At 63.8% G+C, this 14,474-nt stretch overlaps 1 protein-coding gene across 1 annotated transcript; it reads left to right on the plus strand.

The window, feature by feature from the left end:
• The first annotated feature begins 824 nt into the window (after positions 1-824).
• Positions 825-14,474, plus strand: NCF4 (neutrophil cytosolic factor 4). Its single transcript, NM_001082654.1, is given in 10 exon segments — positions 825-924; positions 4,692-4,776; positions 5,128-5,281; positions 7,388-7,458; positions 8,711-8,838; positions 9,563-9,620; positions 10,066-10,164; positions 12,080-12,213; positions 12,460-12,525; positions 14,105-14,474. Coding segments are annotated over 10 exon segments (1,023 nt in total). The 5' UTR covers positions 825-892; the 3' UTR covers positions 14,301-14,474.

The raw sequence follows: 14,474 nt of genomic DNA on the forward strand, positions 1-14,474 counted from the left end.
CGGGTGACATACTCACACCTGGATAGGACGGGCCAGTCTCCTCTGCCACCCCGTCACCCTGCCCCTGATCCAGCCCCTTGTCGGCGGGTGGCGGGTGGCAGGCGGTGGGTGGCGGGTGGCGGGTGGCGGGTGGTGGGTGGCAGGTGGCAGGCCATCCTTACTGGGTCTCTCTCCCTTGTTCTGGCTTCTCCAGCTCTGCTCTCCAAGGAAATCAGCAGACAACTGGAGGCGCACATCAAGGGCCTGGGGCAAGCATCTTGGAACATTCTAGAAAGGAGGCCGGGGAAGAAAGGAGGTGGGAGGGGGCATGCGACCAGGCTTGTAGCATGAGGGCCTGTGGGTTGGCAGCCCCGTGGAGAGGATTGACAGGTGCAGGGGCGCAGGTGTGAGGGGTCCGGAGCACTTGCTAACCGTCACACTCTAGTAAGAAAGAGGCTGGGGAACTGAGGAGGCTTTCCTGGAAGAGGAGGCATTCTGGGCTGGGCCTCAGGGACAACAGGCGAGGTGCAGGCCAGCACTGCAGGCCCAGGGAATGGCTTGAGCAAAGCTTAGGTTGGGTTTAAGGGACCGGAGGGGGCGTGGCCTGCCCGGGAGCAGGTGCGGTGGGTCTTCCTCCTGATCCGGGCAGAGGCGCAGAGAAAGTCCCCGAAGCCCGCGAGCAGGAGGTGGGGCACTTCTCCCAGACGCTGGGCCCGGGGCGGTGCAGCAAGAGGAAGTGTGGGCCTGGGGGTGGAGCCTCCTGCAGGTCCAGAGAGGCAGGGGCGTGGCCTCCCCACTGGGGCTCCTGGGGACTCCCGGGGCGCAGGTGACTGGGGGAGGTGAGAGGTGAACTCTGCCCAGGCCCCGGCGGGCGAGAGCCTGTGCGCCCCGGCTCCCCTGACCAGCGACGGCCATGGCCCTGGTGCAGCAGCTGCGGGCGGAGAGGTGAGTGCGGGGTGCCCCGCCCCCAGGCCTTGGGGGACAGCAGAGCCCAGCTCGGCACAGCCGCTGTGAGCGGTCAGACTTGAGTCAGACTCGATACTCAGAAATGCAGGCTCTTGGAACCGCTTTGCGGAAGCTTCCACTTGTGGCTCACCTCCCCTGGCACAAAGGCGAACGCCCAGGCTCAGGGCGGCTGTGACCTGTCCCTGGGGGGGGGGGGGTCACAGGATGCGTGGGCGGCATCCAGAGGGGGGACGCGGGTGTCCTGGCTCCTGGGCTGGGCTTTTAGTTCCACACTGCGGTCCCATCAAACAGAAGCAGAACTCGGCTGGTTCTCCATCTTGATTGAGAGCTTGGCTCAAATGTCACCTCCTCCAAGAAGCCTGCCAGGACTGCCCACTGCTGTCTGACCCCTTGCCCTGTCTCCGTTGAGCACGGGCATAGCAGTCAGTGTATATTCACGCTTCCTCTTCCTCTTCCTCCTCCACACGCCTTTGAGTTTCTGCTCTGAGCACTGCTGACCCAGAGTGCACGCACAGCACCACCGCACACCACATGCCCGACAGTGCTGCAGAGTGAACTGACGGTTGGGTCTGTGAGCTCGCTCCAGAATGTTCTAGAGCCTTCTACTCCAGCCCTGCCATCCCACAGATGGGAAGATGCAGGCCCGGGGGACAAAGGACTCCCTCGGCGCCACCTGCCAGGCTCCAGCCCGCCCCCACCCCCCCCCCCCAGCTGGCCTGCCGCGCTGACCCAGGCTTCCGGAAGCAGCAGCTGCTGGGGGCCTGGGGTGCTTCCTGCTTCTAGGGGCGCAGAGGTCACGAGGCCGCCAGCCCCAGCTGCAAGGCCCACGCCCTCGCCGCGTCTCCCGCCCCTCTTCAGCTGCCTGGGACCCTGTCGGGGGCTCGGAGCCAGCTCTTGGGGCCGCGTGGCCCCCAGCCCTCCAGTGCCTGGGAGGAGAGCCGGCCTGGGGTCGGGTCAGCTCATCCAGTGGACTCCCGAGCCCGGGGCCAGGTGTCCAAAGATGGCCAGGGCTGCGGCGGGGGCCGCGTGGGGGCCTGGGCGGGGTCTGCGAGGGTGTGGCTACTGGGGGGGGCACGGCCAGCCAGGCCACTGTCACGCAGAGCCCTGCAGGGGACTTGCTCACGGCCCCCTGGGAGCGCCTACTGCTCGCCTGGTTCTGCTCAGCTGCTGCCTGCCTCGGGGGGATTTCAGGGCTGTGCTTACTCCTGAGGGACCCCCAGGACACCCCCCCCCCAAACTCTCGAGGCCACTTCTGCTGTCCTTGTAGCAGGTCGGGAGCAGCCAGAGCACAGACAGGAATCTGCCCCAGGTCCCTGCTGGCCGTGGCCTCCGTTGACCTCTCGCTCTGTCCGCCTGTTTAGCCCCCGCCTCCGCCCCCACCAGCCCAGGGAGAAGTCGGGGTGCCCCCATGAGGCACCAAGACGGCCCTGCTCTGCTTCCTTGGATTCCTTGAACTCACCTCTTGCACTTCCTGCCTGCAAGGTCTTTCCAACTTCTGGCCACCTCCTCTCAGAGGATGCACTGCTTCTTCCAGGAAGCCCTCCCTGACCACCCCAGCCTGTGCAAGTCCCGCTGCCCTCTGACGGTGCGGACCCCGTCCCCGCAGCCTTGCCATTCTGCTCTCCCTTTGGAGCACAGGTGGCTGTTTGTGTTAAGGAATGATTGACATGATGTCCGGCTCCTTCACTCCTCCGTGGAGCCGGGAGATCCCACGAGGCAGAGCCAGGTCCTGGCGTGTGTGGCCTGCAGTCGGCGCACGTGGGCTTTGCTGATCATTGAGAGCTCTGAGGGGCTGCATGGGGCACACAGAGAGCTGCCACGAGGCCCGGAAGAGGCTCCCGGCTCACCTGGGTACATCAGCGCCCCTCTCGTCCCTGGGCGTCCTCACCTGTCAGAGGGGCGTGGCCGGGAAGCGCACTTGGCGCCCAGCGTGCGCCCGGGGCGGGCTCAGCCAGCGTTGGTATTTCTCAACCTGCCCCCTCGGGGCCACTCGGGCCCCCTGGCTCCTTCCTGTGCCAACCTCATGACTTTGCCTCTGGGGTGGGCGGGGGAGGGTCCCGGCGGGGGGATGCGTGTGCAGAGAGGGGGAAGCTGCCAGCCGCCGTTCCCTCTGCCCACCCACTGCTGGCCCGCACTGGCCCCAGCCCGGCAGCAGCCGCCTGAGTTCCGACCCTGGGCACCCTGGGTCCCGTGGGGGCTCCCGAGGTCCCCATGGGCGCAGAGGCCTGGGCCACGGCGGGCTCGGCAGCCCGGTTTCCCAGCGGCTGCACCGGAAGTGTCGTGGTTCCCTCCTCTGTCTACAAGTGGTCAGACTCGGGGCCCCCGGGTTGGCCTCTCTCTCTCCTTAGCTCTGTTTTCGCTTCCCCCCTTGGCACCTCCGGCCCCTCTGCCCCGGGGCTCTTAGCCATAAGCCACGAGCAGGTGGCCCTGCCTCGCTCAGGCCTGCCCAGCTGAGACCCTGCCCCTCCCCCCCACCCCCTGCATGCACGCAGCGCCCACACCCTGCCGCTGGTCACTTCGGAGCAGCTTGCTGATTGGTCGGTGCTGTGTTTGCTGGAGATGCAGGGCCAGCAGACTGAGAGGGGCTTGGACACGCACAGGGGCTCAGGCAAAGCTGCCTCGGCTCCGTGCTGTCACGACCAGCACCCCAGAGTCTCCATGGATCTACCTTACATTTTTGCCTCATGGATGTAACGTGGCTGCTGCAGGTCCACATGTCACGCCTGCTTTCAAAGGAGGAGACAATGCCAGCTTTGTCCATTGCCCTGGGAAGGCCCTGGTGCCAGATGGCCTCCAGGTCTCAGTGGCCAGAGCTAGTCACGTGACTTCTGTAAGCTGCAAGGGAGGCTGGGTAACAGCAAACAGAATTGGTGTGGCTGGCTCAGCCCCATCGTGACCTCGCAGTGCGGGCCGGGCACATGGCCATCACGGACCAAATTGGCACTCGGTGAGCCGGGAAGGAGCAGGGGATGGGGCAGATGCTAAAGCACTGTCGGGCAAGGGCGGCGTCCCCCATGTCTGCCCCTCGTCCCGTCGGCGCCCCTCTCGTCCCCGTCTAAGGCTTCATCGCTCTCGGTTGGACCCCTTGGGGCCCCCAATGCTGCCTGCACGTTCCCTGCCCGCCTCGCCTCTGCGCACGGCTGCTGAGTCGGCCTTGTCCTGCCTCCCACAGCCCTGGCTGGCGCCCCGTTACCCAGCACCGAGCCCCTCCCCAGGCCGGCTCACCTGCCCGCCCAGCCTCAGAGCTCGCTGTGCACCTGCCACGCTGTACACACCACACATGCCACACACATGCCACACACGCCACGCACCTGCCATGCCACACACACCGGCCCCACTGCCCCCCCTTCCTGCCAGGCTGGCTCCTCTGCCACCTGCCAGACTTGCCTGGAAGTCCCCTCCTCCTGGGCTTTTCCCCGACCTGGGCGGTCCATTCTCCGTGGGCCTCACCCGGGCCTCGGTGCAGGGTGGGTGGGGACTTGGTTGACCTCGTGTCCCCAGCTGCAGACCAGGGCCTGGCCGGGGGGAGACTCCTGGCAGAGTCAGTGCGGGTGCCGCGGTTGTCACGTGCAGCCCCCATGCCCTGGTCCCTTCCCTACAAGGTCCGCTGGGCGCCTTCTCGTGTCCACATGCCCGGGGCTGGCGGGCGGGCCTGGCGCGAGCAGGGGTGCGAGGAAGGGCGCAGCCAGCGGTCCCCGGCACATGCCAAGGCAGTGACTGGGACTTCCACCCGGGGCCTCCCGCAGCGACTTCGAACAGCTTCCGGATGACGTCGCCGTCTCTGCCAACATCGCCGACATCGAGGAGAAGAGGGGCTTCACCAGCCACTTTGTAAGAGACCCTGCGACCTGGGAACCTTCACCTCTAACCTCTGAACTCTCACCCCTGAACCTTCACCCTCCCTCCTCCGAATGTCCAGCTCTCTCGTCTCTTACCTGGCGACCCCCAGAGATGATTCAATGATTGCATCTGGGGGCAGGGCTGCCGCTGTCACCCAGGAGGCACAGCCCAGGGCCACCGCCTGCCATGCCATGGCGCCTGGGACAGACCCATCCGTCCACACCCAGCATAGAATTACCTGGCCCCACCTGGCACCGTGGCTGAGACAGGATCGGCACCTGCCCCTGGCCTCTGAGCCCGGCCCCCACGCTCCTGAGCCCCTCCTCCCACCTCTGTCCCCAGGTTTTTGTCATCGAGGTGAAGACGAAAGGGGGCTGCAAGTACCTCATCTACCGCCGCTACCGCCAGTTCCACGCCCTGCAGAGCAGGCTGGAGGAGCGCTTCGGGCCCGACGGCAAGGGCGGCGCCCCCACCTGCAGCCTGCCCACGCTCCCAGGTGGGCGCCCGCCCGGCCGGGCCTCTCCCTCCAGCTCCGCCCACACTGCCTTCAACCCCACGGCCCCTCCCCTACAGCCTCTCCTGGGACACGCCCCCCTCCACCTGCAGCACCCGGGCCTTGTAGCCTTGACCTCCAAAGACCCCCTAGGGAACGGCGCTCCACCGCCCACCACCCAGGAGGCCACAGTTTGGAGGGGGCAGCAGGGATGGGGCCAGCGGGGTGTCCCTCTTCAACTGTCCCCTCCCCTCCACCTCCTTCCAGGGAAGTAGCTCTGTGACTCCCACCAGTCCCCTGTGGCTCTCCTCCCTCCCTCACCCATGCCTGCCTCCTGCCTGTGTCCTAACGTGCACCTTGGACAGCTCCGATCCCGCCCATGGCCTGCCACGGGTGGGTTATGCTGCGGTGCCCATGGCGCCCTCCTCGCCCTATAGGGTGGGACCCAGGGGATGTTATGCACCTGTCCCTGCACGTCAGAGGCCCCACCAAGCTCCTTTCTCCAAGCTCCCTTGCTTTCTCTCTTCTTCCTCCCCATCTGCTCCGCTGGCCGGGGCCCTGAGCTGTGGGGAGGAGGCGTCTCTGGGCTCTGGTCCATGCCCGCCCCCTCTCCTTGGCCGCTGCCCAGGCTCCAAGCAGCCTCCCCGGCCTCCATGGGCCCAGAGCCCGCAGAGAGCTCTTTTCTTCCTGCGACAAGAAGTTAGCCACCACCCTCCGGGCTCGGCTCTCCCTGCTCTGCCGCGGGGCCGCTGGCTGCGGAGGGCTGTGAGCTGTCAGCTCTGGCTTCCCTGGGCTGCCTTCTCCCCTCCTTCCCTCCTGCCACCTGCTGCGTGCCGCGTCCCCTCCGCCACAGTCCTGTGTCTTCTCGCTCCCCATTCTCACCCAGGCGAGCTGTCACTGTGCCTGTGACTTTAATGCCACCTTCTTGCCACAGAATCCCGAGAGCCAGGCTCCAGCCTGGGCGCTTCCTAGCTGCCCCCCACCCCGACCACCACTGGACACCGTGGGGCTCTCTGAGGGCTTGGCCCCTGGAGGAGGCTCCCGGACGGGACACCTGACTCTTGCTGGCCGCCGCTGTCTCCCTCGCCCAGAGCCCCTGCCTTGCTTTTGAGAAAGGAGCCACTCATCTACCCCGCGTCTTCACTTATCTGGGCGTCTCTGGTCCCCCGCTCCTGACCTTGGTGGCTTAGCGGAAGTGTCTGGCAGTCTTAAGGGGTCTTCACACCCTTCCACCCCCGCCCCCGGAGATTCCGATGTAACCCATCTGGGGCGAGTGCTGCACAGTCTTTGTAACCGGAACGTGCAGCCAGGGCTGGGTGGTGGGGACACGGCTGTGAGCCGGGTCCGTGTCCTGTTCTGTGGGAACTCAGAATCCAGAGTGTGTACGTGTGAGTGTGAGCGTGCATGTGAGTGAGCATGTGTGTGAAACTGCATGTGAGTGTGTGAGTGAGCGTGCATGTGTGTGTGCATGTGTGTGAGCATGTGTGTGTGCATGTGTGTGTGACTGCATGTGAGTGTGCATGTGTATGAGTGTGACTGAACATGTATGTGTGCATGTGAGTATGTGATCACGTGTGACTGTGTGTTTGAGTGTGAGTGTGTGTGTACATGTGTGAGTGAGCATGTGAATGAGTGTGTGTGAGACTTGTGTGTGTGCATGCGTGTATATGTGTGAGCATGTATATGAGTGAATGCACCTGGAAGTGCAAGTGTATGTGTGTTCATGTGTGTATGTGTGAGTGCACGCACTTATGTGTACATGCACTTGTGAATGTGTACATGTGTGTTCACGAGTGTGCACATGTGTGCATGCACTCCTGTGTACATGTGTGTTCATGAATGTGCACGCGTGTGCCTGCGTGTCTGTGTATGTGAGTGTTGCATGCACTCATGTGTGTATATGTGTGTGTTCATGAGTGTGCATGTGTGTAACTGACTTCGTGTCTGTGCGTGTGCGTGTGTTGTGTGTGCGTAGAACAGACAGCAGCTGATGCTGGCGTCCTTCCCGGACACAGGCCGGTGGTCAGGACGGTGCCTATGCGGTGCCTTTGGGAGGCCGCAGCCCCACACTGCGCGGGCCTGGTTCTGACAACCTTTGCCGCTCCGCAGCCAAAGTCTACGTGGGTGTGAAGCAGGAGATTGCGGAGATGCGGATCCCCGCCCTCAACGCCTACATGAAGGTACGGGGGCTCAGGAGGCCCAGGCCAGGGGCGGGGCTCCGCATCACCCCTGGGATGCCCACGGCCTTGGTTGCTGGGCCTGGGAAGGGCAACAGACCTGGCGTCTCGGGGCTCTGGAGGTTGGGGCAGGGACAGGAGCCACATGGTAGCCGCAAGACTGCGCCGGGCGTCAGTCCATCCTGTGCCTGCCCACAGCCTGGGACACCCTGAGCTCACACAGAGGCACACAGAGGCACAGCCGTGCCTACGTAACCAGGGGCACAGCTGGCCAGGCCACGCCCGCTCCCTCAGGGCCTCTGTGCAAGCTGGAGGGAGGGTCCCCTCTGGGCCGGCGGCCACCTCAGCCGAGCACAGGTGGGGTTTTCACCGCCCTGTGTGCGTCCTGTGAGATGGGACAGAGGGGAGGAGCAGAGGCCGAGGCCATGGTGCTCAGGAGAGGAATGCCACCCATCAGGGCCACCAGGAAAGGCCCGAGGCGGTGAGCACCCCGTCGCTGGGGGCATACAAGCCGCGGCTTGGGAGCGCCCTCCTCCGAGCCCAGAGGTATCTTCGGAGATAGGGTTTCTCGGGCGCTCCCCAGCCTGCTGCCGCTGGGTGCCCCAGCTCTGCCACCTTGGGCAGCTGCCCCCGCCTCTCTGATCCTAACTTGCAGGTGACTGAGGTCAGGTGAGGTCACCCACGTGGCACTCGGTGCCCGCCTGGCGCACGGGCCGCCGGCTCCCCCGGTGATGGTGACCTGGGGCCGGGAGCAGAGCATCTGGACAGTCAGCTTCAGCCTGCGGAGTGGCTTCCTGTTCTTTTTTAAAGATTTATTCATTTATTTGAAAGGCAGAATTACCGAGAGGGAAATCCGTCCATTGGGTCACTCCCCAAATAGCCACAATGACCTGGCCTGGACCAGGCTGAAGCCAGCAGCCAGGAGCTTCCTCCAGGTCTCCCACATGGGTGCAGGGGCCCAAGGACTGAGCTGTCCTCTGCTGCTTTTCCCGGGTGCATTAGCAGGGAGCTGGATGGGAAGTGGAGCAGCCGGGATTCAAACCGGTGCCCATATGGGATGCTGGCGGCACTGTAGGTGGCAGCTTGACCCGCTGTGCCACAGTGCTGGCTCCCAGGGGCTTTTCTTCTAATAACTTGCTTCTGTTACTAGGCCTGGGCTGCATTAGTAGAAGGGGGAGGGCTAACCTCGGAGGGTGGGGATGTCCAGCTCCTCCCACTGACCACCCCGCCCCACTCTACCCCCCTCACCCTGCAGCACCTGCTCAGCCTGCCGGTCTGGGTGCTCATGGACCCCGACGTCCGGATCTTCTTCTACCAGTCGGCCTACGACTCGGAGCAGGTGCCACAGGCGCTCCGCCGGCTCCGCCCACGCACCCGCAAAGTGTGAGTGCCTGGGGCTGGGCTCCGGCTGCACAGGCGTCTCCCCACTTCCTGGAAGGAAGAGCAGGAGGGTGGGCGAGTTCCACCCCACCCCCACCCCATCCCTGGGCCCTCCAGGTGCCTGGTCTTAGTAGATGGCTTTGGGAACCAAGCCCAGGGCCTGAGAGACAGGCAGCAGGGGCTCCGGGCGTGAGAGAGTGAACGCTGAGGGTGGAGACCGGGCCTTCACCCAGGAGGGCTGGTGCCCCAGCAGCCACGGGGGACGGCCTGGAGCTCTGGGTGCCTGGGAAGAGAGGGGCGAGGAAGGAAGAGGGGCCTCCCCGATGAGTGTCCCTCCGAGAGCCCCCTGGTTTGTTTTAGCTCCTGGGGCCCCACTGGGGCTCCGACTGGGTCCCCTGCTGCCCCCTTCCTCCCAGGAGCCCCCCAGTCCTGTGCAGCCCCCCTCCCCCAAGCACAAAATCACCGCCCAAAATCCAAGCCACTGAGATAGCACAGGGCTGCCAAAGCCAAGGTCAAGTGGCTACGAGTCCAGGACAAGCAGGGGAGAGGTGTCCCGGAGCCCCGGACTCCCTCTCGTCTGCCCCGACCTCCAGCCTCTGCTCCCTGCTCTGTGAGAGGAGCCAGGTCATGGGGGGGGGGGCCTGGGCTGCATCTTCACGTCGCAGTCCCAGCCTTTCCCGCCCCTGCAGGGAGCTCACGGGCCCCTCCCCCCCCTCTCTCTCTGCAGCAAGAGCGTGTCCCCGCAAGGCGGCGGCGTGGACCGCCTGGAAGCTCCCCGAGCAGAGGTACCCCATCGCCCACCCTGACACCAGGGAGCCCCGCCCCAGCTGGGGGGTGACCTACCTGTCTGTCCACCTGCTCGCCCAGAGAGTCTGTGGCTTCCTCTGGGCCAGGCCTGCCTCAGGCCCTGTCCTCCGGGAGCTCACGGACGCGGGGGACGAGGCGGTGGGCAGCGCCCTGGTGGAGAGCGCCGGGGGTCTGGGAGTCCTGGGGACGCTTCGCCCCGTGTGCTCCTCCCGCTGGTTCTGGAAGGAGGGACACCTGGAGTCCAGTCCCAGCTCCTGCACTAACAAACGGGCCGGCCCCGGACAAGGCCTCAGAGAGCCTCAGTTCGCTCCTGTGCAGAACGGGACAGCAGAGAACAGGAAAGCAGTCAGCAGGGACGTAGGCCTCCGCGAGTGCCGCCTCCTCCCTCCCGCCCCACTCCGCCCCTCCCCTACCCTCCCCCAGGCCCTGTTCGACTTCACTGGGAACAGCAAACTGGAGCTGACTTTCAAGGCTGGAGATGTCATCTTCCTGCTCAGTCGGATCAACAAGGACTGGCTGGAGGTGAGACGGGGTGAGGATGGAGGTGAGGATGGGGTGAGGATGGAGGTGAGGATGGAGGTGAGGGTGGAGGTGAGGATGGGGTGAAGATGGGGTGAGGATGGGTTGATGTTGGAGGTGAGGAGGGATGATGTTGGAGGTGAGTTTGGAGGTGAGTTTGGAAGTGAGGAGGGGTGAGGTTGGAGGTGATGTTGGAGGTGAGTTTGGAAGTGAGCAGAGGTGAGGTTGGAGGTGATGTTGGGGTGAGTTAGGAGGTGAGGGTGGACATGAGGAGGGGTGAGGTTGGAGGTGATGTTGGAGGTGAGTTTGGAGGTGAGTTTGGAAGTGAGCAGGGGTGAGGCTGGAGGTGATGTTGGGGTGAGTTTGGAAATGAGGAGGGGTGAGGCTGGAGGTGATGTTGGGGTGAGTTAGGAGGTGAGGGTGGACATGAGGAGGGGCAAGTTGGGTGAGATTGCTGCATGTGTGCTGGGCAGGCAGACTGCGGGCTCAGGGAAGGCCATGTGAGGATAGTCCTGGAGCTGCAGGCAGGAGTGGGGAACCTGACGGAACCCAGGCACCGGGGAGACAGGTGTAACTGCCACAGAACTTTCCAGAATCCCAGAGCCTGCCTTTGGGTCTGACCTCAAAAAATGGGTTGCTTCGGGGAGGTGAGCTAAACCACTGCGGCTCATGTCTCGGTCTGTAGCCAGGCTTCTGCACAGCGGCGTTACTGCCGTTTGGGGCTGCACAATTCCTTGTTGTGGGGCTGCCCTGGGCATTGGAAAGTGTGTGGCAACGTCCCTGGCTCCCCACTCGATGCCACAGCACCCCCAGCTGCAGCGGTCCCATGGGGCTCTAGACACCTGCTCCTGGCCACCGAGTCACCCTGGGTGGGAGCCGCTGGTCTAACAGGGGACGACATCGCTCACCTTCCGGGGCCAGCGAATGGCCCTCAGGGGCAGCCTGTGCTCTGGCGTCTGCCGCCAGCCCCGTTCCTCCCAGCTGTATGCACCCTCGGAACCTTGCTCAGTGCCACCGTCTCCCTGTCTCTCAGGGAGACGCGCAGCCAGCCCGTGCGCGGGCTTCCTGGAAGGGTTCCGGAGACGGCAGGTGTGCAGGGCAGGAAGGGCCCCTGGGGTGCAGAGGCTGGAGGGGCGGCTGGGACAGATCCGCGGACTCCCCTGTCCTGGCACAGTCTTGGGAAGGCAGCTGCTCTCACAGACGCCGCGGGGTAGCTCGGGGCCGTTGTCCAGGTCCGAGAAGCGGTGATGCCCCTGTTTTCTGGAAAGGCCCATGTGTAGGGGTGGCCTCGGCTTGAAGGAGGGGCGGGGAGCAGGGCAGGGCTGCTTGGCGCCTGGGTGAATGCGCCTGTGGAGTGGCCCATCGAGAGTCTTCTGTTGAGCTCCAGTGAAGACAGAGTGAGCAGGTGCACAAGGCCCAGGGCGGCCTGGGGTCCGACAGAGGTGGCATCTGGCCCTGCGGCCTGGAGTGCGGGCTGGGGGCTGCCTGAGGATGAACGGAAATCACCAGCACCCCTCCCCTGCTCCCCTCCCCTCCCCGTACTGTTTCCGGATCACCCATGCTGCACCTGCCACCCTCCTCGCAATGAGTGTTTCGGGAGGACAAGGGCGATTTTCTCTTCTGACTGTCCTGAGCCTGTCGGGTTCAAGAGGCCTTTGTTGAATGAATGAGTGAATGAGTGAATGAATGATTGAAATGAAAGCAGCTTTCCGGAGATTCAGATCTTGACCCGTCCCAGACAGAAACGGGTCTTGGGTGGACTTGTGGTTTTTGCTTTCTGCAGGGGGCGCCTGTGCCCCATCTGCACCCGCTATCCCCCTCCCCCTGCACCCTTGTAAAAGGGCGGGGGCTCTGGGGCCCAGCTCAGCCCTGCCCCCTCTGCTCCTGCGCGCTGGGCAGCCCCCTCCTTCCTCCTCAGGGCACTCTCCGCGGAGCCACGGGCATCTTCCCCTTCTCCTTCGTGAAGATCATCAAGGACTTCCCGGAGGAAGATGACCCCACCAACTGGCTTCGCTGCTACTACTATGAAGACACAGTCAGCACCATCATCAAGTGCGTGGCCCGCCAGGGGAGGAGGAAGGGGCCTGTCCGCCCTTCTCGTCCCTACCACCCCCAGCCCCCAGGCCACACTCCCACGTTGGTCCACCCTCACTCTGAGCCTGCAGTGGCTCCCGATGCCTTCTAGTTGGGCCACGGCACTGTCTCAGGATGCCAGGGCTCAACCTCAACCCCAGGCCCCACCGCCCTTTGCCCCACTTCCAGCCTTACGCCCCCTCACCCCTGCCTGTCCCCACTCAGGGACATCGCGGTGGAGGAAGACCTCAGCAGCACTCCGCTGTTCAAGGACCTGCTGGAGCTCATGAGGTGAGAGGATGAGGAGGCGGGGTCTGCCAGGAGGGGTGCCTGGGGTGCCAGGAGGGGTGCCAGGCACCTGGAGGAGGGAGAGGCAGAGGGGAGGCATGTTAAGGGTGGCTGCTTTGTACCTGTTTGCTGTCACTGTATCCACAGCCCAGCCCTGAGGTTCATGGTCACCACCCCATGTTGGAGACAAGCCAGAGGGGTGGGGGCACAGGGCAGAGTGACTTGGCTGAGGTCACACAGCTTGCAGTTAGAAGTAGCCTGTCACCCTTGGACTTGCACCTGCCACCACCAGGGAGCTTCCCACCTCCTGAGCCCAGGTCTGGGTTGTAAGGCGTTTTATAAAGCAGTGGCATAGGCACTGTGTTTCTGACCATGAAAGTCGGCTTGGGCATCTATAACCCAGACCTCAGGACCTGACCCCACCCGTGGAAAAGCCCCCACCTGGCCTCCCGGGATGGGTTGCCATGGAAACGCAGATGCACTAAAACAGTGTGTCCAGCAATGTCCAGGCTGCATGTCCGGGGGTCCTGCAGACAGCTCCTGGGGACATGGGCTTCCGCGGTCAGTTCATTTTGGTGCAGATGTTTTTGTTTTTGTTTTTTAATCCGTGCATAGTTTTTTCCCATAGTCTGCATTTTCCAGGAACCCGTCAGAAGCCCTGTGGAGCGGGTGTGTAGGAGACATAAACGAGTTTAGACATGGGTCCCAGCCCCCAGATCGCTTGTTCTGCATACGCAGATATTCCCAAACCACAAAAAACCCGAAACCCGAGTACCTCTGCTCCCGGGCATTTCGGATGAGGGGTACTCGAGCCTCAAGACCCACTCATCATTGAAAGAAGAGCGTCAGTTGATGGAGCCGTGCGAGCCATGACGTCATCTCCTGCTTGGGCGTCTCTGGTCATCTGACGCGCATGCCGTGTGCGTGCGTGTCGTGGGTGCTGTGTGCAGATGTGTGTGTGCAGACGAATGCCCGTCTCGCACACTAGCAGCAGTCGTGCTTACCGGGTGCCTCGCACTCGCCTCGCACACGTGTCCCTCTGGGGCTTTATTCTGCTTCTCGTACCCAGCCAAGCCCACTTTTCTGAACTACAATGGTTGTTGGAAGTTTTGAAAAATTAATTAATTTATTTGGGAGGCAGAGAGAGAGAGAGAGCGAGCGCTCCCCCATGCAGTGATTCACTCCCCCAGGAGCAAGGAGCCAGATCTGGGTCTCCCTTGTGGGTGGCAGGGTCTCCAAGTACTTGAGCCATCACCTGCTGCCTCCCAGGGTGCATGTGAGCAGGAAGCCGCACTCAGGAGCGGAGCTGGGACTTGAACCCGGGCCCTGCAGCGTGGAACAGGAGCTCCTGAGCAGCATTTTAACCGTTTCGGGCTGTGCCGCTGGTTTCCTGCGCGAATCCCTTCTCCCACTGGGGCCTCGGTTTCCCCATTTGCATGATGGGAGGTGGGCCTGGCTGGACAAGCCGCATATGTGTCGACCTCTGACCTCTGATCTCTGATTCGGAGCTCCAGGCCGTTAGGCGCAGGGCCCCCGGCTGGTCTCCTGCGGCCCGGGATTAACCCTGACCTTCTCATCCCAGGCGGGAGTTCCAGAGAGAGGACATCGCCCTCAACTACCGGGACGCGCAGGGGGACCTGGTCCGGCTGCTCTCCGACGAGGACGTGGGGCTCATGGTGAGGCAGGCGCGAGGCCTCCCCTCCCAGAAGCGCCTCTTCCCCTGGAAGCTGCACGTCACCCAGAAAGACAACTACAGTGTGTACAACACAGCGCCCTGAGCAGGTGGCCCCGGGCCCCTGGCGGGCGCCTGGGGGCCTCAGGGGAGCTGAGGGCCAGGGAAGGCGAGGGGATGGCACAGACGTCCCGGGTCCGAGGCCGGAGCCCCCACTGCGCTTGGCTTGTGCTCCGTTTCTGTTCTTCTCTCTGCATTAAATAAACCGTTCCCTCGCAAA

The sequence above is a fragment of the Oryctolagus cuniculus genome, chromosome 11 (assembly GCF_964237555.1).
Source record: "Oryctolagus cuniculus chromosome 11, mOryCun1.1, whole genome shotgun sequence".
Lineage (NCBI taxonomy): Eukaryota > Metazoa > Chordata > Mammalia > Lagomorpha > Leporidae > Oryctolagus > Oryctolagus cuniculus.